At 40.4% G+C, this 25,783-nt stretch overlaps 5 protein-coding genes, 2 long non-coding RNA genes and 1 other non-coding gene across 10 annotated transcripts in view; 3 read left to right on the top strand and 5 right to left on the bottom strand.

Annotated features, from left to right (window-relative positions):
- The window catches only part of LOC102628208 (protein ENHANCED DISEASE RESISTANCE 2-like), an 81,420-nt gene that overhangs the window by 17,453 nt on the left and 38,184 nt on the right, over positions 1-25,783 (bottom strand). The window lies entirely within an intron of this gene.
- LOC107174813 (disease resistance protein At4g27190-like) overlaps positions 1-25,783 on the top strand; it is an 82,931-nt gene that overhangs the window by 25,795 nt on the left and 31,353 nt on the right. The gene's annotated exons all lie outside the window — the stretch shown is intronic.
- On the bottom strand, positions 2,709-4,563 carry LOC127902507 (uncharacterized). Its single transcript, XR_008054868.1, has 3 exons — positions 4,355-4,563; positions 3,662-3,725; positions 2,709-2,914 (listed from the first exon to the last, which is right to left on the bottom strand). It is a non-coding gene; the product is annotated as an uncharacterized LOC127902507 (long non-coding RNA).
- Positions 4,888-5,971, top strand: LOC127902496 (uncharacterized). Its single transcript, XM_052441700.1, has 2 exons — positions 4,888-5,374; positions 5,780-5,971. Exons 1-2 carry the CDS (start codon positions 4,991-4,993, stop codon positions 5,822-5,824), a joined length of 429 nt encoding a protein of 142 aa, XP_052297660.1. The 5' UTR covers positions 4,888-4,990; the 3' UTR covers positions 5,825-5,971.
- LOC127898692 (uncharacterized) lies at positions 7,353-20,574 on the bottom strand. 3 transcript variants are annotated; one of them, XR_008054861.1, is made up of 7 exons: positions 20,555-20,574; positions 20,332-20,372; positions 20,135-20,235; positions 18,407-18,471; positions 17,993-18,317; positions 17,657-17,699; positions 7,353-7,666 (listed from the first exon to the last, which is right to left on the bottom strand). It is a non-coding gene; the product is annotated as an uncharacterized LOC127898692 (long non-coding RNA). The 3 variants fall into 3 exon arrangements; XR_008054860.1 differs by lacking the exon at positions 20,332-20,372 and having other exon boundaries at positions 20,135-20,302; positions 20,555-20,572; XR_008054859.1 differs by lacking the exons at positions 20,135-20,235; positions 20,332-20,372; positions 20,555-20,574 and adding an exon at positions 19,087-19,606.
- LOC127902484 (uncharacterized) lies at positions 13,493-15,665 on the bottom strand. The gene is made up of 2 exons (XM_052441625.1): positions 15,580-15,665; positions 13,493-14,547 (listed from the first exon to the last, which is right to left on the bottom strand). The coding sequence occupies exons 1-2, from the start codon at positions 15,656-15,658 to the stop codon at positions 13,499-13,501; spliced, it is 1,128 nt and encodes a 375-aa protein (XP_052297585.1). The 5' UTR covers positions 15,659-15,665; the 3' UTR covers positions 13,493-13,498.
- LOC127902498 (protein ENHANCED DISEASE RESISTANCE 2-like) lies at positions 16,746-17,324 on the bottom strand. Its single transcript, XM_052441705.1, has 3 exons — positions 17,184-17,324; positions 16,998-17,042; positions 16,746-16,913 (listed from the first exon to the last, which is right to left on the bottom strand). Exons 1-3 carry the CDS (start codon positions 17,220-17,222, stop codon positions 16,746-16,748), a joined length of 252 nt encoding a protein of 83 aa, XP_052297665.1. The 5' UTR covers positions 17,223-17,324.
- Positions 22,388-22,524, top strand: LOC112497363 (small nucleolar RNA Z247). Its single transcript, XR_003064161.2, has one exon. It is a non-coding gene; the product is annotated as a small nucleolar RNA Z247 (small nucleolar RNA).

Here is a 25,783-nt window from a genome sequence, read left to right as displayed (position 1 = left end):
TTTTAGTCACAATATTTAATTTGTCTTTTCCTTGAGTCTTCAAATTTAGTTAATATCCGCCTCTAATTTAGTTATCAATTGATTATGCCATTAATTGATTAATTAGTTATTTAATCTTTAACTGCTAGGTACGACTTCCTAGGTTGGAGGTATTACTTGTGGAGAGGATGGATAATTTGAGAAAAATATGGCACCACCAGCTTGCTTCGGAGTCTTTCAGCAAATTGAAGAATTTGGACATATGGTGGTGTGATAACCTAAGAAATATTTTTCCTCCATTGGTAAGGTTGCTGTATTCATTTCGAATCTTTTTTCCCAGATAAAATTCAACAATTTTTTAACCATTTTTGTGTTTACAAATCGTATTCAGCCACTAATTATTTATTTCAAGTATTGTACTTCAAATTAACCACCACTCTGAAATCTATGTTTTAAGTCCGGTTTTCAATTTAATTGTTTTTGCTCATATCTTAAAAGTACGATTTTAAAAAATTAAAGGATCGTCTCTCATCTTATAGGTTCACAAATTCATCTATATATTTCTCTTTTCCTTAATTCTTCACGTTTCGATTGGAAAAAGAAAAAATGAAAAGAAAAGTCTTCAAATTTAATTAATATCTCTAGTTTAGTTACGAATTGATTATGCCATTAATTAACCACAAATTCATGATTATTTACAACTGATCCTTGATTGTAAAGAAATTTCCTCGAGTCTGGAAGTACTTAATAAAGATCCACTTTACAGCAGTCCCTTGTTGACAGTATTGGGAAATCTTTTCCAAATTTTTTTTCCATTTTTAAATATACATTAAAAAAAAAAGAACCAAGGAAAAGGGAAAAATGGTTCAGTAGTTTTTTTTTTTAAAAAGGAAGAGTTGAAATTTGCAAATTTATGCTTAAAAACTGATATCAAGATGCAAAATAAGTCTAAAATATTTAGAAATTGCCTTAAATTCTTTCTACGTTCCTAATACTAAATAGTGTAAATGCATTTTTATTATCTTTGTTTATTTGGCTTTTATTTATTTATTTATCTTGTTGCTTTTTTTGTTTAACAAAAAATTATCTAGTAGACATTTCATGGTTTGTTATGTTTATAAAACGTATAATTGTATGATTAAACGTACTTTGAACCTAGTTGAATGATATTCTTACATTTTTACTTTTTTAATATACACACACATGCACACACTTTTGCTTATTTTCAGGTTGGAATTCCTAGTAGTCTGGTGAATCTTAAAGTATCGGATTGCCAAAAATTAGAAGAAATCGTAGGACATGTTGGAGAAGAAGTGAAGGAGAATCGTATTGCTTTCAGCGAATTAAAAGTTTTGATACTTGATGATTTACCAAGGCTTACCAGCTTTTGTTTGGAGAATTACACTCTTGAATTCCCATCATTGGAACGAGTTTCTATGATACGTTGTCTGAACATGAAGACTTTTTCTCAGGGAATCTTATCCATTCCAAAGCCATGCAAAGTGCAAGTGACTGAAAAGGAAGAGGGTGCACTGCACCTTTGGGAAGGCAATGAGCTTAATTCCACTATACAAAAGTGTTACGAAGAAATGGTATGTAACACCCTAGGCGAATCCCACATCGGCAAAGCACGGGAGAGATGCTGGGTTTATAAGGGGTGATCCACACCTTAATTGGCAAGACGCGTTTGGGGGTGTATGGGCGCCCCAAGAACAAATCCGTGCGGGCCTTGTTAAGGCCCAAAGCGGACAATATCTTGTCAGGTCTGGGTTGGGTCATGAAATTATGGTATCAGAGCGGCTCCGCGTGTCCTCTTGAGCGATGGTGGGGCAAACCTCAGCGAGGACGCTGAGTCCCCAAGGGGGGGGTGTATGTAACACCCTAGGCGAATCCCACATCGGCAAAGCACGGGAGAGATGCTGGGTTTATAAGGAGTGATCCACACCTTAATTGGCAAGACGCGTTTTGGGGTGTATGGGCGCCCCAAGAACAAATCCGTGCGGGCCTTGTTAAGGCCCAAAGCGGACAATATCTTGCCAGGTCAGGGTTGGGTCATGACATTAATCATGACCCAACCCAGACCTGGCAAGATATTGTCCGCTTTGGGCCTTAACAAGGCCCGCACGGATTTGTTCTTGGGGCGCCCATACACCCCAAAACGCGTCTTGCCAATTTAAGTGTGGATCACCCCTTATAAACCCAGCATCTCTCCCGTGCTTTGCCGATGTGGGATTCGCCTAGGGTGTTACATACACCCCCCCTTGGGGACTCAGCGTCCTCGCTAAGGTTTGCCCCACCATCGCTCAAGAGGACACGCGGAGCCGCTCTGATACCACAATGTCATGACCCAACCCAGACCTGGCAAGATATTGTCCGCTTTGGGCCTTAACAAGGCCCGCACGGATTTGTTCTTGGGGCGCCCATACACCCCCAAACGCGTCTTGCCAATTAAGGTGTGGATCACCCCTTATAAACCCAGCATCTCTCCCGTGCTTTGCCGATGTGGGATTCGCCTAGGGTGTTACATACACCCCCCCTTGGGGACTCAGCGTCCTCGCTGAGGTTTGCCCCACCATCGCTCAAGAGGACACGCGGAGCCGCTCTGATACCATAATTGTAACACCCCAAATTTAACACGTGCGGAGCACGTGAAGAAGGAGGTTGCTCACAAATCATAATCTTTACTCATAAGTTTCAAACTGAAATTCCTCCAATTCTTATTCAAATAAATCCATAAATCCAAACGTCAAATACTAAATAATCTCTCTCGAGGACATATAAAAATAATAACAAAAGTCTCAAACTCCAAATTACACGTTCATAATAAAAGTAACTAAATAGAAACACAAGTCTATTCCTCCTCTTATTCAATAGCAAACGGAAACTGGAAATCACTAACTCCAAAGCTAAGTGCACCTCTCAAAAGAAACTTAATCTGCAAAAAAAGTAATGACGAGGGGTGAGCCGTCAACTCGGTAAGTAAAACCATTCCTAACACACTAGGCCTATCGATACCAAAAATATTGCAAGCCTTCTTTTGTTTAAAGCATATATCATAATCCATAATTTTCATAAAACGATATATCACAATAACATAAGATAAATTCTTAATAATTCAGAATATTCAAAAGCATATTTACTTACGAAGCAAATCATGTAATACGTATACAGAAAACAAACAGGTTAGCTCATGTCACATAGTGTCACCTATAGTCCCGGTGACCCGGCCAGAAACATAATCAGAATATCGTGTGCACATTCAGAACAGAAACCCAGTACTGGTCCAGACGGATATATCGTATATTACGATCAGAATCAGAATCAGACTAACTATGGACAATGAGCCAAAGCATTAAGAATCTCATACAATCATCAATAATTGAAATCAAACATAGGTACAAAACATTCGTATCAGTTTCATAAAAGTTCATATCAATAATATAGGCTTGCATAACATTTTAAAGATAACATCATAAAAGGTTGTCATGTCATAAAATCATTTACACATTAAAAAGCATTTATAAAATACTTTGTTAAAAAGAATGGTTTGAAAACATTTACATAAAGCTAATTTTGTTATCAAAATTAGTAATCCTTTAAGTAGTATCAAAACATTTATACTTATAATAATAATATCAAAATACTTATACATATCCAGTATATTAGGAATGAAGTTACTTACCTCGACAAATGAACTTGGATTAACACACCTCTAAGCTTCTAAGAGCCTCAAACACCTTCAAAACCTTAAACAAATACAAGATATGACAATCAATAACTTATTCTAAGAATTTGATTTTCTAATTCATACCCGTACAGGTCTGATTCTCAGAATTTTAACTCTTAATCCAAGTCTCAGGATGATATAAAATCCTATGGAACCATTCTGGACATCCATGAGTACCCCATGTAAAATTTACAAGAGAATCCGATATCAAAAACATTTTAAAAACTATTTACTTCTCAGCAAATTCGAAACTGTTTTCACATAATCTAAACCAAACAGAACGGGTTCCGTGATTTTTATAAAATAAAATACTAATCAGAAAATTATGAAATTAAAACTGCGAATCCTAGACACATATATTAACATACATATAAACTTTCAGAATTTTTTGAGTTCATTTGGTGGTACAAATAGTCTTGTGAATCTGATCACAATACTGGAATCGTGGATTTCCAGTGCAGTGGTTTCTATTTCCAAAATACGTATAAAATTGAAAACGAAGTTGAATTTAATGAAATAAAATTTAATCAAGAAGCCCTACATGTCTAGTTTCCAGAAATATAAATTTTATAAGAAAATTCGTTCAGAAAATATAGCTTTAAAAATTCGAGATACTCATGCTGTTCAGAATAAACGTTGTGAACTTACCCGTCGCTTTGAGTCTCTCCTAAACAAAGGTTTGAATCCTAAGATTTGGGTAGGAGCGTAAAGAGCAGCAGAGAAGAAGGATAAACGTTGTGAACTTAGGGTTATGGAAGGGGGAAAAGTATGTATTTATAGGGGATCTTAAGAAACCCTATTCAATAAGGAAAAATAGCCCTTTTCCAAAATGATCTCATAAATAACCTCTATTTAATTAGTACCCCTTTCGAAATAAGGGTTATAGGCCACCCATAATTCTCAATGAAAGCCCAATTTCCATAATTTAATATGTATGGGAAATTGTGGCGTTACATGGTATGTGCTAATCGATTCATCCAAATTGCTCATGCATCTCCCTTGCACTTGCACATGTAAACATATACACCTGCCTTGTATATATATTTTTAAAAGTTAAAACACAAAACATGTAAGTTTAATGTATATATATATCTAATGCCTTTCAAAAAAAAAAATTGTATATATCCAGTGCAATTGTTTTGGTTTGTGCAGATTGGATTTCGTGACATGGAGTTTTTGCAATTTTCACATTTTCCACGTTTGAAAGAAATATGGCATGGCCAAGCACTGCCTGTCAGCTTCTTCAACAATTTAAGACACCTGGTGGTGGATGACTGCACGAATATGTCGAGTGCTATTCCTGCCAATCTGCTACGATGCTTGAACAATTTGGAATGGCTGGAAGTGAGGAATTGTGATTCAATAGAAGAGGTGTTTCATTTGGAAGAGCTAAATGCTGACAAAGAACATATAGGCCCCCCGTTTCCTAAGCTTTCCGAGCTAAGGCTCATTGATCTTCCAAAACTCAAAAGATTCTGCAACTTCACTGGGAATATAATTGAACTGCCTGAGTTGGAGAATCTAACTATTGAGAATTGCCCTGATATGGAAACATTCATATCCAACTCTGTAGTGCACGTGACAACAGATAACAAGGAACCTCAAAAATTAACATCAGAAGAGAACTTCTTGCTGGCTCATCAAGTACAACCTCTCTTCGATGAAAAGGTGATTATTATTATTATTATTTTTCCCTTCACTTTCGTTCGCATAGATGAAATTTCATTAGAATCAAGTCAAATTTAATGACTCATCTTTTTGCATGTCATCTTAATTTATATCTGATTTAACAATATAACCGCAGTTATTAACTATCTTTATAGTATGAATTATAAAAATGTCTGAAATTAATTGGATGCCTGATAACACGAGGTGATGAACTAACTATATTAATTATGTGTGTTACATCTCTGTTTTCCTAGCTAATTCATATTGGATTTAGCCTCAGATTTCATTTATGTGTTTCAAAGAGTAAGCGATTTGATACTTATATTTGGGATCCTACTGCAAAGCATACTAATTTGGAAATAAAATATAAAATGCCGTGATTAATCTTGTCCATAAAATATGCAGGGGAAGACTGCAGAGATTGGATACATATTTTCATTTACAACTTAATTTTGTTGATTTTTAGGTTACATTCCCTCAATTGATGGAGTTAAAGCTATCTGGATTACACAAAGTGCAGCATCTCTGGAAGGAAAATGACGAATCCAACAAAGCGTTTGCAAACTTGGGAAGTCTAGAAATATCGGAATGTAGTAAGTTGCAAAATGATAGAAGTATCGAAGTGTCACGGGTTGATAAATGTGTTGACGCTCTCAGCATCTAAAAATCTAGTGAATCTTCGAGGAATGAAGATAGCTGATTGCAAAATGATAGAAGAAATCATACAATCGCAGGTTGGAGAAGAAGCGAAAGACTGCATTGTTTTCAGGGAATTGGAGTACTTGACACTTGATTGTTTGCCAAGCCTAACAAGCTTTAGTTTGGGTAATTACGCTCTTGAGTTCCCGTCCTTGGAACACGTAGTTGTGAGACAGTGCCCAACAATGAAGATCTTCTCTCAAGGAGTCGTAGACGCACCAAAGCTAAACAAAGTGAAACCCACCGAAGAAGAAGATGGTGATGAAGTAGATGATGATGATGATGATGAAGAAGGATGTTGGGAAGGCAACCTCAATGACACCATAAAAAAATTGTTCAATGAAATGGTGAGTATCAATGAAGTGTTGGCACTATCTAGCAAATTATTTCTATAGCTATTAATGTGGCATAATATGGTTGCTTGACTGAAAACATAAAATAATAATAAATAAATTATGAGGGTCATGTTATGTTTTTGTTTAATCAATCATATTATGTCATATTAGTTTGTACAATATTATTTGTGCACAAGAGGTTGCGGTCGTATCATTACTCTTGCTTTATTATTATTATGGTTGTAATGTATGCTTGCTTACACGAGTAATTACAAAATGTGCAGAATTCTAAAGAAAAGATTGAGCCAACCCTTCAGGTACAGTGAAGAAGCTATCTCGAACCAGGCCAATCTCTTGTACATGATTCAACTTGCTCGTTCTCCGGTACTTGAATAATCTAAACGCATTTACAATTTTTTAGTCATGCTACAGACTTACAAGACACTTTGGATTTGTTTGATGCATTCTCTGTTTAAGGTAGGACTTGAATTGATGTTTCATGTTTCATGTTTCATGCAATTTTCAATTAGATACTGTTTAAACTTCTGCATTATTCATTCAATTGGTGTTTTAAGCATTTGATTTCTAACTAGTCCTGATAGAAGATCATTAGCCGAAGAAAACATCATAACATTTGTGGCATTATCAGAATAAGAATAGTTTTAATCCGTCAAACTGACTTTCTCAGACCAGAACCCTTTAAATTAAAAGAATTTCGTAAAGTCAAGACCATGTTATAGATCTTGTGGAAATAAGTGAACCCATAAATGTTTTCACAGCATCATAAGAAAATCATTTTTTTATTAGTATTTTTGTTAGTTGTTGAGTTTTAAAAGTAGTAGCTATTAAACAATGACAATTAGCGTGGTCGCAGTTGGGGATCGAGTAGTTCACTTGTTTGCGAGTAGAAACCAACTTTAATACTATTACACTCATTCCAAAAATAGTAACTAAAGAATTATGAAATTTCCTATTAAGTATTCTTTATTTTTTAATGCAAAATTCCCATTCGAAAACACCAATGACTTTCTTTCAAAGTAAATGAGAAATTACAATGAAAACGGGATCAAAGTACATGTATGTATACCTAAAACAAATGAATTTTTTTTTCAATTAAAAAAAAAAAACAGTTGAGGTGAAATGAAACCAGAGTCATGATGTCTGGTTCCAACTTTGGGACAATAGCAGACTTGAGTTCTATATAAGAAACACGTACAGCTCCAATCAGCCGCTCCGGTAATTCATCTGTAGTATTTGCCTGCATACACGAAGCATTATACCATTCTGAGAACATTCAAGTATGCAAATTTGCAAATTGCAGTACAATATCTCAAAATCATGTCTTTTCCCTTGTGTCATTTAGAAGTGGGGGGAAACACAATCATACATACCTGCACAAGGAAAGCCATGTCAAACACCAATGCCGTAATTACACCAATTACAAGGCCCAAAACTCCATTAGCAACACTAGAAGAACATGTCAACATCAATCTACAGAAAGATGAACAATGTTAAACCATGTTAATGGTATTGAACAAGCTATTTGAAAGGGAACACATCCCATGTACTATAGGAATTCGAAGAGCATTTACTTCTAAGTACTTAGGACCACGGATATAGTTACAATCAATTGCTTTTCCTAATAAACAAGGGGTGCTTCCATCACTCTGGCGCACGATCCATGACCCCTGCATGATTCAGTGCTTAAAATCAAGAACAAATGCAAAACAAATTCAAATCGGTAGAAAAAGGAAATGAAGTTTGAAAGTACAACCCATTAATACATTTACAACTAAATGCATGCCTTCTTTGTACAAATTGAAGTGTTCTATGCAGCGAAGGGTACGTATTAGTTAACATAGTTGTTTGGGAGAAATACGTCGACGAGACCAGGCATGGTGAGCAGATATCTGATGGCAGAGTTCTGCGAACCGGTGTGTTCCGTAAAAGCCTGGTGCGCGGGGGAACAGGACCAGAAATATCCTGCTCGTCCACGAGCACGTCATCCGCGAGGCCAATTTCCTGTAAGAGGCATAAGGCCATTCCGGCTAGAGGTCGAGAGGCGAGGAGACCCGGTCGACGGCAGTTGGCAAGACACGCTCTCCAGCCCGAGAATCTAGGCACGACAGCCACGCTTTCCCCAGAACCACGGCGGAACACGCAAGATCCCACGTTTGCCCATAACGCAGCATAACGCAGCAGTCGGAGCCTCATACCGTCCCCCAAAAAGCGGAAACAAGATCTCACAGAACCACGACAGCCACGCTTTCCCCAGAACCGTGGCGTAACACGCAAGATCCCACGTTTGCCCATAACGCAGCAGTCAGAGTCCCATACCGTCTCGAAAAAAGCGGAAAACTGGGATTCAGAGGAAGCCTATAAAAAGGTAGCCAACAAAGGTAAAAGGGTGAGCAATTTTGATTCTAAAAGAGAGAAAACAATCTAACAGCCATAAGATTTGTGGCAAGCGTTCCCCGAACCTTCATATCTGACTTGAGCGTCGGAGGGTTTGCGCCGGGAAAACAACCGGCGTACTCTGACTTGTCTGTGTGCGCAGGAGCCTCTGGAGAAGAAGCCTTATGAGGAGACCTCCTGGTCGTGGTGAAGTTGATCGAGCAGAGAGCCTGGTCGTAGAACGAGGAGAACCGGAATCCTGCATCAACATTTTGGCGCCGTCTGTGGGGACTCGGTACAAAAGCCAACTTCTTGTCTCTACCGATTTTTCATCTGGCCAAGCCAAAGGCAGAATATTATCATGCACCGATTGATAAGCTGGCTCAAACATGGAAACCAATCAAGGCTGGATGGAATGCTTACCTGTAAAGATATAAAGGAAAGTGTTTAGACAATTCTGGTATGGAACTCGGTTCATTACAAGTTGAGGCAGAATTGTTAAAATTCAATCAGGAGCTGTTCGTTAAATCGTCTCAAGGGATATAAAAGTTCAAAAGTGAGTTTGTTGCTGATTACACTACATATACTACATATGTGCTTGAGAGATCGCTGCCCAGGAGCCAAGATCTAAACCCAGAGCACAATCTCAGCTGATCAATTTGCAGAGCAAATCCATATTTAAGGATTTAAGGAAAAAACCTCAAATAAGAGCACATCGAAGACACACATTTGTAGGAATCGGAACAGGTCAGAAGTTATATTTTGATTTACAAGTAGTTTTTTCTATGAAAATTTAATTATTTCTCTAAATTCTGCTATGTGAGATAAGGATATCTGATATTCATTAAATTGATTGTGCTCAATATGAGAATAATTTAAGAAAAGAGAGCTAGGCTAGCGTTGAGAAGCCAATCAAGGTTTACTAATAAGGCATGCAAAGGCTCACAAAGTCTCAAAGCCTGTTTATGGCGAGACAGAAGCCAAGCATGCCAGGATCTGCTCGGCCACGAGAAGGCTAGCAGAATCCCAATTCTTGAAGAATCTAAGGCATGCAAAGGCTCATCAAAGTCTCAGAGCCTGTTTTATGGCGAGACAGAAGCCAAGCATGCCAGGATCTGCTCGACCACGAGAAGGCTAGCAGACTCCAAAGCATTCGAAGAAATTCCTAAGGCATGCAAAGGCTCATCAAAGTCTCAAAGCCTGTTTTATGGCGAGACAGAAGCCAAGCATGCCAGGATCTGCTTGGCCACGAGAAGGCGAGCAGAATCCCAATCCTTGAAGAATCAAAGGCATGCAAAGGCTCACCAAAGTCTCAAAGCCTGTCTTATGGCGAGACAGAAGCCAAGCATGCCAGGATCTGCTCGGCCACGAGAAGGCTAGCAGAATCCCAAGCCTTGAAGAATCCAAGGCATGCAAAGGCTCATCAAAGTCTCAAAGCCTGTTTTATGGCGAGACAGAAGCCAAGCATGCCAGGATCTGCTCGGCCACGAGAAGGAGAGCAGAATCCCAATCCTTGAAGAATCAAAGGCATGCAAAGGCTCACCAAAGTCTCAAAGCCTGTCTTATGGCGAGACAGAAGCCAAGCATGCCAGGATCTGCTCGGCCACGAGAAGGCGAGCAGAATCCCAATCCTTGAAGAATCAAAGGCATGCAAAGGCTCACCAAAGTCTCAAAGCCTGTCTTATGGCGAGACAGAAGCCAAGCATGCCAGGATCTGCTCGGCCACGAGAAGGCTAGCAGAATCCCAAGCCTTGAAGAATCCAAGGCATGCAAAGGCTCATCAAAGTCTCAAAGCCTGTTTTATGGCGAGACAGAAGCCAAGCATGCCAGGATCTGCTCGGCCACGAGAAGGCGAGCAGAATCCCAATCCTTGAAGAATCAAAGGCATGCAAAGGCTCACCAAAGTCTCAAAGCCTGTCTTATGGCGAGACAGAAGCCAAGCATGCCAGGATCTGCTCGGCCACGAGAAGGCTAGCAGAATCCCAATCCTTGAAGAATCCAAGGCATGCAAAGGCTCGACAAAGTCTCAAAGCCTGTTTATGGCGAGACAGAAGCCAAGCATGCCAGGATCTGCTCGGCCACGAGAAGGCTAGCAGAATCCCAAGCGTTGAAGAATCCAAGGCATGCAAAGGCTCATCAAAGTCTCAAAGCCTGTTTTATGGCGAGACAGAAGCCAAGCATGCCAGGATCTGCTCGGCCACGAGAAGGCTAGCAGAATCCCAAGCTTTGAAGAAATCACCAAGGCATGCAAAGGCTCATCAAAGTCTCAAAGCCTGTTTTATGGCGAGACAGAAGCCAAGCGTGCCAGGATCTGCTCGGCCACGAGAAGGCGAGCAGAATCCCAATCCTTGAAGAATCAAAGGCATGCAAAGGCTCATCAAAGTCTCAAAGCCTGTTTTATGGCGAGACAGAAGCCAAGCGTGCCAGGATCTGCTCGGCCACGAGAAGGCGAGCAGAATCCCAATCCTTGAAGAATCAAAGGCATGCAAAGGCTCATCAAAGTCTCAAAGCCTGTTTTATGGCGAGACAGAAGCCAAGCGTGCCAGGATCTGCTCGGTCACGAGAAGGCGAGCAGAATCCCAATCCTTGAAGAATCAAAGGCATGCAAAGGCTCATCAAAGTCTCAAAGCCTGTTTTATGGCGAGACCGAAGCCAAGCGTGCCAGGATCTGCTCGACCACGAGAAGGCGAGCAGAATCCCCATCCTTGAAGAATCAAAGGCATGCAAAGGCTCACCAAAGTCTCAAAGCCTGTTTTATGGCGAGACAGAAGCCAAGCATGCCAGGATCTGCTTGACCGCGTGAAGGCGAGCAGAATCCCCAAGCATTTGAAAAAATTTCTAAGGCGTGCAAAGGCTCGTCAAGTCTCAAAGCCTGTTTTATGGCGGGACAGAAGCCAAGCATGCCAGGATCTGCTCGACCACATGAAGGCGAGCAGACTCCAAAGCATTCGAAAAAATTTCTAAGGCGTGCAAAGGCTCGTCAAGTCTCACAACATGTTTATGGCGAGACAGAAGCCAAGCATGCCAGGATCTGTTCGACCGCGTGAAGGCGAGCAGAATCCCCAAGCATTTGAAAAAATTTCCAAGGCGTGCAAAGGCTCGTCAAGTCTCAAAGCCTGTTTTATGGCGGGACAGAAGCCAAGCATGCCAGGATCTGCTCGACCACATGAAGGCGAGCAGACTCCAAAGCATTCGAAAAAATTTCCAAGGCGTGCAAAGGCTCGTCAAGTCTCAAAGCCTGTTTTATGGCGGGACAGAAGCCAAGCATGCCAGGATCTGCTCGACCACATGAAGGCGAGCAGACTCCAAAGCATTCGAAAAAATTTCTAAGGCGTGCAAAGGCTCGTCAAGTCTCACAGCCTGTTTATGGCGAGACAGAAGCCAAGCATGCCAGGATCTGCTCGACCGCGTGAAGGCGAGCAGAATCCCCAAGCATTTGAAAAAATTTCCAAGGCGTGCAAAGGCTCGACAAAGTCTCAAAGCCTGTTTTATGGCGAGACAGAAGCCAAGCATGCCAGGATCTGCTCGACCACATGAAGGCGAGCAGACTCCAAAGCATTCGAAAAAATTCCCAAGGCATGCAAAGGCTCGACAAAGTCTCAAAGCCTGTTTTATGGCGAGACAGAAGCCAAGCATGCCAGGATCTACTCGACCACGAGAAGGCGAGCAGAATCCCCAAGCATTTGAAAAAATTTCTAAGGCGTGCAAAGGCTCGTCAAGTCTCACAGCATGTTTATGGCGAGACAGAAGCCAAGCATGCCAGGATCTGCTCGACCGCGTGAAGGCGAGCAGAATCCCCAAGCATTTGAAAAAATTTCCAAGGCGTGTAAAGGCTCGACAAAGTCTCAAAGCCTGTTTTATGGCGAGACAGAAGCCAAGCATGCCAGGATCTGCTCGACCACGAGAAGGCGAGCAGACTCCAAAGCATTCGAAGAAATTCCCAAGGCATGCAAAGGCTCGACAAAGTCTCAAAGCCTGTTTTATGGCGAGACAGAAGCCAAGCATGCCAGGATCTACTCGACCACGAGAAGGCGAGCAGAATCCCCAAGCATTTGAAAAAATTTCCAAGGCGTGTAAAGGCTCGACAAAGTCTCAAAGCCTGTTTTATGGCGAGACAGAAGCCAAGCATGCCAGGATCTGCTCGACCACGAGAAGGCGAGCAGACTCCAAAGCATTCGAAGAAATTCCCAAGGCATGCAAAGGCTCGACAAAGTCTCAAAGCCTGTTTTATGGCGAGACAGAAGCCAAGCATGCCAGGATCTACTCGACCACGAGAAGGCGAGCAGACTCCAAAGCATTCGAAGAAATTCCTAAGGCATGCAAAGGCTCACCAAGTCTCAAAGCCTGTTTTATGGCGAGACAGAAGCCAAGCGTGCCAGGATCTGCTCGACCGCGCGAAGGCGAGCCGAATCCCAGGCATTGAAGAATCTTCAAAGGCATGTGGCAAAACCATGAGCCAAGCCGGAATCTGCTCGTCTAGACAAAGACAAGTAGATTCTCAAACGAAAATTAATTCGTAATTACAACACAAGAAAGTAATCAAAAAAACATTTTTTATTAATTTGTTAATAATTAACAGAGGGGATAATCTCCATGAACATTGTTCATTACAATACAAGAAATATATCAAGAAGATCGTGGATCAGTAAGCCCAGCAGCGTCGGTTGGCTGGACCTCCTCAGGTGCAGGAGGGGTATCACCAGTTGCGTCCGGGGGGGGTGCTCGCCTCGCCAACATCAGCAGGGACTGCACGAGGAGGAGAGTTTTCCTCCTCAATCACGATCGGCTCTACCCCTTCGGCATCTTCCTTGGCCGCCTCCTCGTCCATATGTTGAGCAACACCAGCTGCAAGGTCATCCATCTTCAGATCAGGGTGTTGCTTCCCGAGGACGGCCATGATGCAACGATAGGAATGCCGAAGTCCCTGGTCGTACTGGTTGTCGGCCTCCCTCTCCAAGTTCTCGACCTGAGCTCGGTGGGAGTCGCGGAGAGATTCGAGCTGAGCCTCATACATAGCCTTCTGCCTTTGCAGATCCTCCTTGACCTTGGTAAGCTCCTCCTCGAGGGAAATGGCTTTTGCTTGAGCAAGTGATTCTTGCTCTACCAGCTTCAGATTCTCGAGATTCAGCTCCCCTGCTTTCTTCTCGGCAACGTCAGCTCTGGTCGTCGCCAATTGAATATCCTCCTTCATCTTCCGGTCGTAGCGGCCAACCTTAGCCTTGTAATAGGTGGTCATGCAGCTCAGGTGGAAAGCGCTATGCTGCATGGCCCCCACCAGCTCACCCAAGGTGCAGCCGTCAAAGTCCTCCAGATCCTTCTTGCTCACGAGTTTAGATAACTCATTGAGGTAGGGGACCAGGTGTTCTGCTCGGCTGTCAGGTAAGCGAGATCGAGGCCCGACAGGAGGAGGAGAGGAAGCAGGATCTGTGGCTGCTCCACTAGCTTCCCCGACTTTTACAGGAGCAGGAGGTAAAATCTTCAAGGGTGGGACCTGCTGCACGATGTTGGCCCGCTTTGCAGCAGGGGCATCCTTACTCTGGTCCCTCTTCGTGGTTGGAGGTCGAGAACGTTTTCGGGTCAGAGCCCCAATCACAGCGTCCTCCATCCTATGGCCAGGAAGTATCAAGCGAGACTCGAGCAAGTTGTATGTAGTTAACAGTTCTCGGCTCGAGCAGGAATTGGCTAGCACAGCCTCGACCCGTTTGAGCTGGTCAGGTTCAAGCGGGAAGTGGACACCCCAAGAACCTGCAACACAAACAAACATTTGATTAGAGACAAACCAGTAAAGCGCAAACGGCAAGGGAGACAAGACATCTAATACGAGCAGGCAACCTGGGACCGCGAAACGGGGTGGGACGCTGAAGTCCTCCCCATCAACCCGTGCAACTTGACCCCAGGGACCCCCTGCGAAGAAGAACTTCCTCTTCCAATTCCCACCACCACCAGTAGGGAGATCGGTTATGGGTTTCCTGGTCTTGGTACTTGATTGGAAGTAATACCAGCCGGCATCTTTTGGGCTGCTTTTCAGCTGGTACAGGTGCATCACCTCGTCGACCGTGGGCTCGCTCTGGCAACATCTGTCCCACAGTATGAACAGACCAGAGAGCACTCTCCAACCGTTTGGGTTCAGCTGACCAGGAGACAGATTCAACCCGCTAAGTATCCGGGCAAAGTAAGGTTGCAAGGGACACCTCAGCCCATACTTAAAGCTATCCAGATACAGGGTAACATATCCCCTAGGAGGCCGGCTAGGGGTATCCTTCTTGCCTGGGACCTTGAGAAGTATTTCACCAGGAATGTTGTACCTAAGACGGAGGTCAGCGAGCTCGTCAAACGTGGTCGTGCACGTCATATAGTCGATGGCATAATCACGCAACAAGGCTCTACCCCCTACTGTACCCCGTCCTTCTGGTCGTGACGTTCCAGATGGAGACACCTCACCAGAGTCACCTTCGCCGTTCTCACTCAAAGTATCCTCGAAGCCAGAAGAACTCTCCTCACCATTACTTCCGCTCGTAGAGGTTGTTTGGGGAGACATCCTCCTAGCACTAGTCCCGACACTAGACCTAATGGGCTCTAAGGGGATCCTGGGGTCGAAAGCAGGATCGGTGAGCACACTAGGCAGGAAGTCCAACTCGTCGTCATCAACCTCAATGACCTTCTCTTTGCCTTTCGACATTCCCTAAGCTCTAACCACAACACCACCAACTACTACCCAAACAGAAGAGAAGAGAAATTATCTACAACTATCCGAGACCAAGGAGATAGAAGAAATACCTGAAGTAATGGTTCCGTCGGTGAAAATCAGAGATGGAGGCCTTTTATGCCGGAACTTCTTTGCCGGAGAGACAGACATGGAGACGGAGTGAATGATGAATATGCCGTTCGAGAGGATTTGGTTTTCCTAATGAGGACGGATTCTTGGGTTGCCAGCATTTAACAGCGCCAAATCCCGAGGGTCTCATAACCGTCGGTTTGAAATTCAAATGGAGGGGGGGATTTCTGCCACGTCACCTCGTCCGCAATTAAATGCGACATGACTCTTGGCAGCCTTTTCCAATCCCACGCGAGTGAGTACTAACGAGTTTCTACTGCTGGTCCACTACATTACCCAACACCAGAAACTGGGGGACCGGTGTTTGGGAGAAATACGTCGACGAGACCAGGCATGGTGAGCAGATATCTGATGGCAGAGTTCTGCGAACCGGTGTGTTCCGTAAAAGCCTGGTGCGCGGGGGAACAGGAGCAGAAATATCCTGCTCGTCCACGAGCACGTCATCCGCGAGGCCAATTTCCTGTAAGAGGCATAAGGCCATTCCGGCTAGAGGTCGAGAGGCGAGGAGACCCGGTCGACGGCAGTTGGCAAGACACGCTCTCCAGCCCGAGAATCTAGGCACGACAGCCACGCTTTCCCCAGAACCACGGCGGAACACGCAAGATCCCACGTTTGCCCATAACGCAGCATAACGCAGCAGTCGGAGCCCCATACCGTCCCCCAAAAAGCGGAAACAAGATCTCACAGAACCACGACAGCCACGCTTTCCCCAGAATCGTGGCGTAACACGCAAGATCCCACGTTTGCCCATAACGCAGCAGTCAGAGTCCCATACCGTCTCGAAAAAAGCGAAAAACTGGGATTCAGAGGAAGCCTATAAAAAGGTAGCCAACAAAGGTAAAAGGGTGAGCAATTTTGATTCTAAAAGAGAGAAAACAATCTAACAGCCATAAGATTTGTGGCAAGCGTTCCCCGAACCTTCATATCTGACTTGAGCGTCGGAGGGTTTGCGCCGGGAAAACAACCGGCGTACTCTGACTTGTCTGTGTGCGCAGGAGCCTCTGGAGAAGAAGCCTTACGAGGAGACCTCCTGGTCGTGGTGAAGTTGATCGAGCAGAGAGCCTGGTCGTAGAACGAGGAGAACCGGAATCCTGCATCAACAATAGTCCTAATACATGAAGACCAAGACGGATACCTTAGGAACGGCTGGGATAAGTTTCAGTCTACTATTGCGAAATTCATCATCGCCGTCAACAAACCATTGCAAAAGGGATCCTGTAATTAATTCCCTTGTGACAAAATAAAATACCATACTATAATGTGTTGAACCAGGAACCTGCAGATACTTACGTTACAACCATACAACCTCCCAAAACGATAAGTTTGAAACTTAATACCTTCTGAAATGAAACAAGCTTACTTGAAGATTAAAGATCAGTGAGAAAAGCCCTTTTTCGGAAGCAATCTACATATTTTAGAATAGGGCTCAGAGTGTTATAGATTCAATGAACCACCAGAAGTTATTTACATTGTAGTATCTCACAGGCAGTATTTTCTTCTAATCCGTCAATGGAAAAGCAAAAATAAAAAAGGAAAGAATAGTTACTTGTGCAGCACAGCCTTGACGCCTAGCTACATGGTCCATTCTCTTTGTGTCTTTGAACTAATCAACCGCAACAAGATCCATTAAATGTTTTCCCACACGTATCTGCAGTTACAAATTGCACAAAGAGCAAGAAGAACCAACCAAACTACATCGTTACATGTCGAATTAGAATATGTCGGATATATAAATACCATAAGAAACAACCAAAATTGGCGGGAACCGTTGTTTTGTCATAACAAAAATGCTTGCTACGAACTCTGAAGTTATTTCCATCAGAAAGTTTCCAGCAGTCACAAGCATTATCACGGTCATTGTGTCGCAGATTGCTCGAAAAAAATGAGATAAATCAATTTGATCACCTTGCTTTTCCTGTAGGGCTGCAACTAATTGAAAAAAAAAAAGATTAATTCCATAGGAATCCATTAAAGACATTAACAAAATATATAAAAATGAATATTTAAGTTATCATCCACCTGTTCTCTTGAAATCATTCTCTTAATCTCTTTTTTCATTTGCCTGAAATCCCAAAAAATATCTAACTAAGAACAAGAGTTAGAAATGGTGTACAAACGCACACACACATATGGCATTGGAGTTCGTGAATTCTTATCTTTTAGCTCATTCCTCATTTTATTAAAATGGTAGATCCCTCATTAAAAGGTGACTCTACATACGTGTATGTGTGTGTTCCCTATAAAAGGACTGAAGAAAATACAGTAACACGTAAAAATATGACTTAAAATTGCCACCCAACAGAAACATATTAACCCATAACAGCGCAAAATAAAATGTGAAAGCAAGAAACTTACCAGCAATGCTATTTAACATCTGAAGAAGACACTGTTGCTAAACATTGACACATAACCAACACCCCACCCTTTTAGATCAATCTGCATAAGATGCTGTACTTGTGTTCTGGGCTACCATTTTGAGGTTTTAGTGGGGAAATGTTGAATCCACCACCTGAGAAATCAGAATACAGGAAGCAAGTGGTGCAACTTGGCATGACTTAGTCACTTGTTAATTCTCTACATCAACCAAAGTAAAGGACAGAAAACTAACTCTCCACGTGAGCTCGTACATATCCTGGTTGTGGACCACAGTTCTCATGCTCCCTAGAATGAAATAACACAACTGCGCGATAACAAAACACAGCTTATGGAAACTTCTAGTGCCAGAAAAGATAGATTTAATTTCAAGAAGTGGGGAAGCAAGAACCTTACCATAACTCGCAGCGTCATTTCAACGCCAATAACGCACTTACCAAAGGCCGCGGGGCCAAACAAACCTGCAACCAAATGAATTCATATATATAAATAAATTCCGCAGAGGAAAGTAGGAAGATTATTTAAATAAAAATGATAAATTTCAGGGAATTCCACTATCCTCTGAATAAAACAGATAACCCATGTGGTTTTAAAATTCATTAGACCCTTCCCCTGAACTTTTCAAATTTGCCACAGAACTCCCCTAAAATCCATCTGAGACCTTTCTAGAGAATTTTTTTGGAATCAAGGAGAAGGTTTTAGACGAACTTCTAAACCAAACTAAGCCCTATATTTAAGTCATATTGAGGAAACATAAGAAAAAAATTCCAGAAAAAGTATTAGCTAAGAATTAAAATTAAATTCATCAAAATGATCTCAATCACTAGATTTTTTACTGTCACAGTATGTTTAAAAACTTGCAGAAGGCCCAAAGAGAACTTAGGACTGAACCGAGGGAAAAACAAGACGGTGTATTTATTTTATTTCTGAATTCCAACAATTACATTGGGATACATAAATTTTAGGTAATTTCCTCACATATTACATCAGATGAGAGGAAAGGGGAAAGAAGGAAACAATAAATGTTCTATTCTGACCAAAGCATAAATGAGATGATTGAATCAAGAGACTATTACATTGGAAACCAGTCCAGCTGAAGCCTATGATAGAGAATAGCCGTATGACCATCTACCTCTTCAACTAAGCTGCGATACAGAAGACTACATTCCCACCTGCACAAAACATGAAAAACGGTGTACGTGCGGCATGAACTTTGAGAAAGGTACATAAAAAAGATCTGATGGCCAAGAAATACAACAATTGTACAACCAAAAGAGGTAGAAATCCATGTCTAGTACACTACCCTCTTCAAGACCTCTAAATACTAAGTCAAATTGATAGGAATTTCATGGAAATAACTATTCGACAAATGATCAGCCTTGCTGGCCTTTATAAGCCAACGCACAGAGATTATGGAACAATGCAATGGTGCAAACCAAGAATTATTAGGGTACAGACAGTAAAATTAAATAGAATAATTTGAACACATTACTAGCAAACCTTGCCAAGAGACTTGTTAAAATCTAATTCGCAAACCAGCTAGATTTGCTAGGAAACAGGTAATTTCAGGCAGCAGGCCTTCTCCTGTTTTAGAACACTCTTTTATGTAATAGTGACTTCAAAAGTGTAACATGTTTTGAAAAAAAAAAAAAGGAAAGAACGTTCTTTGACACTTCATGAAATGGCTAAAATACAAGCTTTAATTCTAGTACAACAAATTAATATAACTAACTTCAACCGTCAATTGATCTATAGTTCAGCAACAAAAAATACAGATAGCTACATCTATTTTGTCTTCATCAAATACCATTAGCTAAGTGGAGAAAAGTTATAAAAATGAGTCCTAGTCTTTCTTTATTAATGAAGCAAGTCATCAAACTTCAAAAGCTATTTTCATTTCCACATTCTTCATATACCTAAGCAACAAAAGTTTGTAATAATCTTTAGAAAGCACCATGCAGATTAATTAAATATATTCAAAAAGGCACATACAGAATCGGGACTGGAGACAATGTGAATTTCACAGCATACAAGAGGAAATAGAATACTCAGCTTACAGAGACAGCCAATATAGTCTTGATTATGTTAAAATAACTAAAAACAAAAAATAGAAAAGAAGCATACTAGTATCGTGTCCCATCCATGCTCATTACAAGTTCAAATATTTCTTCACAGCTAGCCTTCATAACACCAACAGCCTTCATTGCTCTACTACAGCTTCTCGGCTGCATTAAGTAAACTTTAGATGATGGTTCTGACCTAAACCATTTTAATGCTTGGCAAAATCACATCCTGAGCATAGAGTAAAGTAAGTGGCATACATGGTAATCAACTTCAAGAAGCTCTTCAGAAATGCATAATCCTGTTGGGGAGAAAAGAAAAAAGAAAGAATACAAATAAAAAGAAGTCACAAACAATTCATTTCCTGCACTACACATCATCAGCAGTTTTTCGGGAACACAAAAATGTTATAATAACTTTTCTTGATTGCCACCCACATGCTAAACTGATCAAATACAAAACAGGATACAGAAAATCTCTAACCTTTTTGGCATTGAAGAAGATGCTTGATTGTTGGCATTCTGGTTTAAAAAATATGAGTCCAATTCCTGTGTCCAGTCATGTACCAAATCAGGATGACCTGCCGGTCATACAAAGATGACAAAAATACACTATAAATTGCGTCAAACCAATTCAAGTCAATTGGAGAAGTAAATCAAGGACCATTTGCAATAGGTGTTCTCCACATCAAATTTGGTTGTCCATCGTCTTCATCCTCTTGTGCACTGAACCTGAGAGTCCAAGAGAAATACATATAAAAATTAGGCATGATTGAAATTGATAGTAGTACAAAATGGATATTAACATCACGATGAACAAATTAAATTGTTCCCTGTCAGACAAATCCAACCTGCAAGCTTAAGCTCTTAAGCTAGACCAAATCACACTGCAAATAACAATACATAAGGCCAAAAAAAGATAATATTTATCATTCATATGCTTTGCCCTATAGAAATGATTTGGGCCATAGGTCAATTATGTTAAAAGCAGCAATACTAAACCCAAAAGCCAACTGGTACGCGAAGATTAACTCTCAGGTCTGAAATCTGAAACACTTTACGTAGACACCGATAAAAGGATTTCACACAACATTGACAACACAGCATATTAATTTCGAAAAGCACAGCTATTTCCTCGTGAAAACAATAAATAAATAAGATACCATAAAACAAAATAAACTTCTTCTGCATCTCCAAGAACTGGAAAACCACAACACAATCAAAGAAAAGGATATACCATGGAAAAATTTAAATCACTTTATGTTCTACATAAGAAAATTTTTTGAGCTTCCCGATCGACGAATAATAATAAATCTCCTTAAAATAATCTTTTGTAAATAATTTTATTTTTCTTGACACATGACAAGCACCTTCATATAGAGAAGAAAGGAGAATCTCAAATTCCACCCGCTATCAGAACACCACATCAAAGCTTCTGTTAAGGAAGCTCATATGCATAGAATGGTCAGTGAAGCAGAGGATTGTAACACCAGCTGTTCACAGATACAAGTGGATGACATGGCTTGCCAGCTGGAGCCTGGTGGCTTTGTAATCTCTTGCACACGAGAAGATTATTAGAATCTGTTATAGTCTTTCTTGTGCTGAATAGTTAGTTAGATAATTAGCTAATTAGCTTTTATGATTAGTTATAAAAGTTAGTTAGTTAAAATCACTACTGATGTATATAAAGAGAATAATGTACAGATTCATGATTATTGTGATTTCGTGATAATAAACAATTTTAGTTTTCTCTGTTTTTTCAATATTATTGATTTTCTACTTGGTATCAGAGCCAACAATGGCGTCTGCAAATCTTGCTCCTTCTTCCTCACACCAAACTCAAAATCTTGCTGCAAATTCAACTACTGTTTCTTTTACTTTTAACACACCAGTCAAGCTCGATCAATCCAATTATCTCATATGGCGATCACAAGTTCTAGCCTCAATTCGTGGAAATAGGCTTGAAAAGTTTATCGATGGTTCGATCACTCCTCCTTTATCTCATATAGCTCAAAGAGTTGATGATGGACTCAGATCTGTGGAAAATCCAGAATTCATAACATGGAGATCTCAAGACCAGGTGCTGCTTGGATGGCTGCTCTCCTCCATGAGTGAAGGAATCATAAGTCTAGTGTTCAACCTGGAAACATCACTTGAAGTGTGGAAAGCAATTGAGGTACAATTTGGCTCGCAATCTAAATCTAGACTTTTACATTTAAGGTACATGATGAATTCTACAAGGAAAGATGATATGAAGATTACAGACTATTTCATTAAGATGAAAAACATAGCTGACAATATGGCTGCAGCAGGAAGTGCTTTGAGTAGTGATGATTTGATTTTACATGTGTTATCTGGACTAGGACCAGATTATAATTCAGTAGCTACTTACATTACTGGTCAAGTAGGAGTTGGAAAAATGAATGTGAATGAGGCATATGCCATGCTCTTAACTCAAGAGGCTAGGATTGAACAACAGTAACAAATGCTTGCTGGTGTGGATATGAAGAACAATTTTGAGGCAAATTATGCTCAAAATAGAGCAGCTAAGAAGAATAACATGTCAGGTGGAAGAGGTTTTAGTGGTTATGGTTATAATTCTGGAATTGGAAATGGTGGTTATTACAAAGGAAATTTTGGTACTGACTCTGCTGGTGCTGGTGCTGGTACTGGTTTTAATACTCAGTTTAGAGGCTATCAATCAGGCAATCAAAGAGGAGGAGGAGGAGGTAACTGGAATAATAATAATGGAGCTGGCAACTTTAACAATGGCAAACCACCTATGAATTCCAAACCTCAGTGGAATACTTCAAAACCTACTTGCCAGATTTGTCTCAGGCCTGGACATACTGCAAACATCTGCTGGAAGCTGGAAGAATTCATTACTTCAGGTGCTTACAGACCACCACCAAATAGAGGACCAAAAGCTGCTTATTTGGCTAACATGGATGCTCCAGCTGATACAAATTGGTATCTCGACAGTGGGGCTACTCACCATCTCACTAATGATCTGAACAATATGCATATGGCTGAATCTTTTGCAGGTACTTCTAAACTTGTTATTGGAAATGGTGTTGGTTTATGCATAACACATACAGGCTGTGCTGTTTTGAGAATGCAAAGTTCTGTAAATAAATTTGAGCTTAAGCTGAACAGCATTCTTCTTGTGCCTAAAATAACCAAAAACCTTATTAGTATATCCAAACTAACTAGAGATAATGATGTTGTGGTAGAGTTTACTAATGATTTCTGTTTTGTTAAGGACAAGGTGAGGAATCTGATCATGCTGCAGGGCAAAGCTGAAAAAGGATTGTACAGATTGCTATTAGTCTCAGCAAACAAATCTTCTCCTTATTTGTCAAACCAGGGCTTTCTTGCTCATGTTCAGTCAGCTGTCTCAACTCAACCCATTTCAATGTTTTCTGCTGTTAATTCTAAGTGTCAGAATAAAACTGATTCTCAGTCACATACTGAAGCACAGTATAGTCATGACTCTGATTGTATGTTGAGTACTATGATTTTACATAAAAAATTAGGTCATCCTAATGCTAGGGTATTGAGTCATGTAATCAACTCTTGTCCATCTTTCAAAACTATCAATGGAAATAAAGTTTTTGATTCTTGTGATGCTTGTAAGTTGGGAAAAATGCATAAACTGTACTTTCCAGTAACTGAAACCAAAACCAGAACTGCACTTGAAATACTACATACAGATCTATGGGGGCCTGCTCCTACACTCTCTTTACAAGGTTATAGATATTACATCAGCTTTGTTGATGATTTCACAAGATTCACCTGGATCTTTCCTTTAAAAACCAAATCTGAAGCCTTTCAAGTTTTTCAAGTTTTTAAAGCTCAAATAGAGAAACAATTAGATAAATCAATAAAATGCCTTCAGTCTGATTGGGGTGGTGAGTATAGATCATTTGTTCAATTTCTTCAAAAGGAAGGAATTCAGTTTAGACATTCCTGTCCCTATACACACAATCAAAATGGTCTTGTGGAAAGAAAACATAGACATATCACTGAGTTGGGTTTAACCTTACTTGCACAAGCCAAGTTACCTATAAAATTTTGGTGGGATTCATTTCATACAGCAACCCCTGTTCTTTCCTTGAAAACCCCTTATGAACATCTTTTTAATCTAAAGCCAGATTATCCTTTTCTCAAAACTTTTGGCTGTGCTTGTTTTCCTTTTCTAAGAGATTACAATCATCACAAGTTTCATTTTCATACTTCTAAGTGTGTTTTCTTAGGGTACAACCCTTTACACAAAGGCTACAAATGTCTCCATTCATCAGGGAAAGTTTACATAGCCAGTCATGTTCTCTTTGATGAAACTTCTTTTCCATATTCTACTGATCCCACCTTCTTGCATTCTATGCCATCAAAGTCCTCTGACTTTCTTTACAATTCATTCCAATCCTTTCATATTTCAGTCCCTAATAGCAATCAGCATCCTTTTGAAGTTGCTTCTGCAGGTACAGATTCTTATACCTCAAGTTCTACTCACAACATCATCTCACTCCCGTTTACCACATTACCAGCTGCAACCTCAAACATCACACCAGCTAAAACCTCAAACACCACACCAGCTGCAACCTTAAACACCACACCAGCTGATGGTTGTCGAAGCCAACAAAAATAAATTCCTACTCTAAATAAATTGTGTATAGTGATTGAGCAGGGTCGTGTCCACAGAGATCGGTAATTAATTAAATCCTTTTGAAACGTAAAACGTAAAATGGGGGAATTGTTGACAATAATAAAAATCAAATTAAAATAACAAGAATGCAAATTAAAGTTGTAATTCAAATTAGAGAAAGCTCTGGTTGAAGGAATTAACTCAGCTTGATTCGACTACTGATCATTGATTCAAATATAGATTATTATTACTCATGAATAGACCGGTTATAGCTACTGAGACCCTCTAATAGCCAATCTCTCCTTAACTAGTCGATAACCAAGGTACGACCGTTGGTTATTTCCCTAATCAATAGACAACCCTAGATACGATCATAGAATTTAATCAATTGACAGCCTGAAAAACCAGAGAGACCCAAATCCTAATCAACACATATGATGATTCATTTAAATTAGATTGTTTATTCTCACAACACAACTCTCTGCTATGTTATTTGTCACAAGCATTAAATTCTTCATACGATGAATCCTTTAATTGACAATAGATTAAGTTGATAATTAAATAGTGGCCAATTACCTAATTAACAAACATAATCATGAAACTAATTCAGAGAATAAACAAATACCCAAAAAGCAATAAAACAATTAAAGCACAAGAAAGATCTCACAGTAGTGATGAATCAAAGCTTCGTTATCCTTCAACCAGAAAAATAGGTTTAGTTCTTCATAGAGAGGAGAGAAAAATTAAATCTAGGGTTTCTTTCTTTTTCTCCAATCCAAAAATCCCCCTTTTTCACAATAGATTCCTCCCTTAAATACTCTCTCCCTCTTCTCTTTTAGAATTCTATTTAAAATAAAATCCTAATATCTGAAATATTAAATTCGTAATTACAAAAATAACCAAAAATACAAAACACGTTAAACTAAAAACGGCAGGTCCGCAGTTGACAGCACGCGCCCACGCCTTATCAACAAAGTTCTTCTGACGCTCATAATTTCTCCAAGAGAACAATCATCCTTAAACATCATCTTATAGCTCAATTTTATCATCAATCAATAGAATTGCACC

Source organism: Citrus sinensis, chromosome 5, assembly GCF_022201045.2.
Source record: "Citrus sinensis cultivar Valencia sweet orange chromosome 5, DVS_A1.0, whole genome shotgun sequence".
NCBI classification, from domain to species: domain Eukaryota; kingdom Viridiplantae; phylum Streptophyta; class Magnoliopsida; order Sapindales; family Rutaceae; genus Citrus; species Citrus sinensis.
Note: the sequence above shows the minus strand (reverse complement) of the source record. Positions and strands in the feature narration are given on the sequence as shown.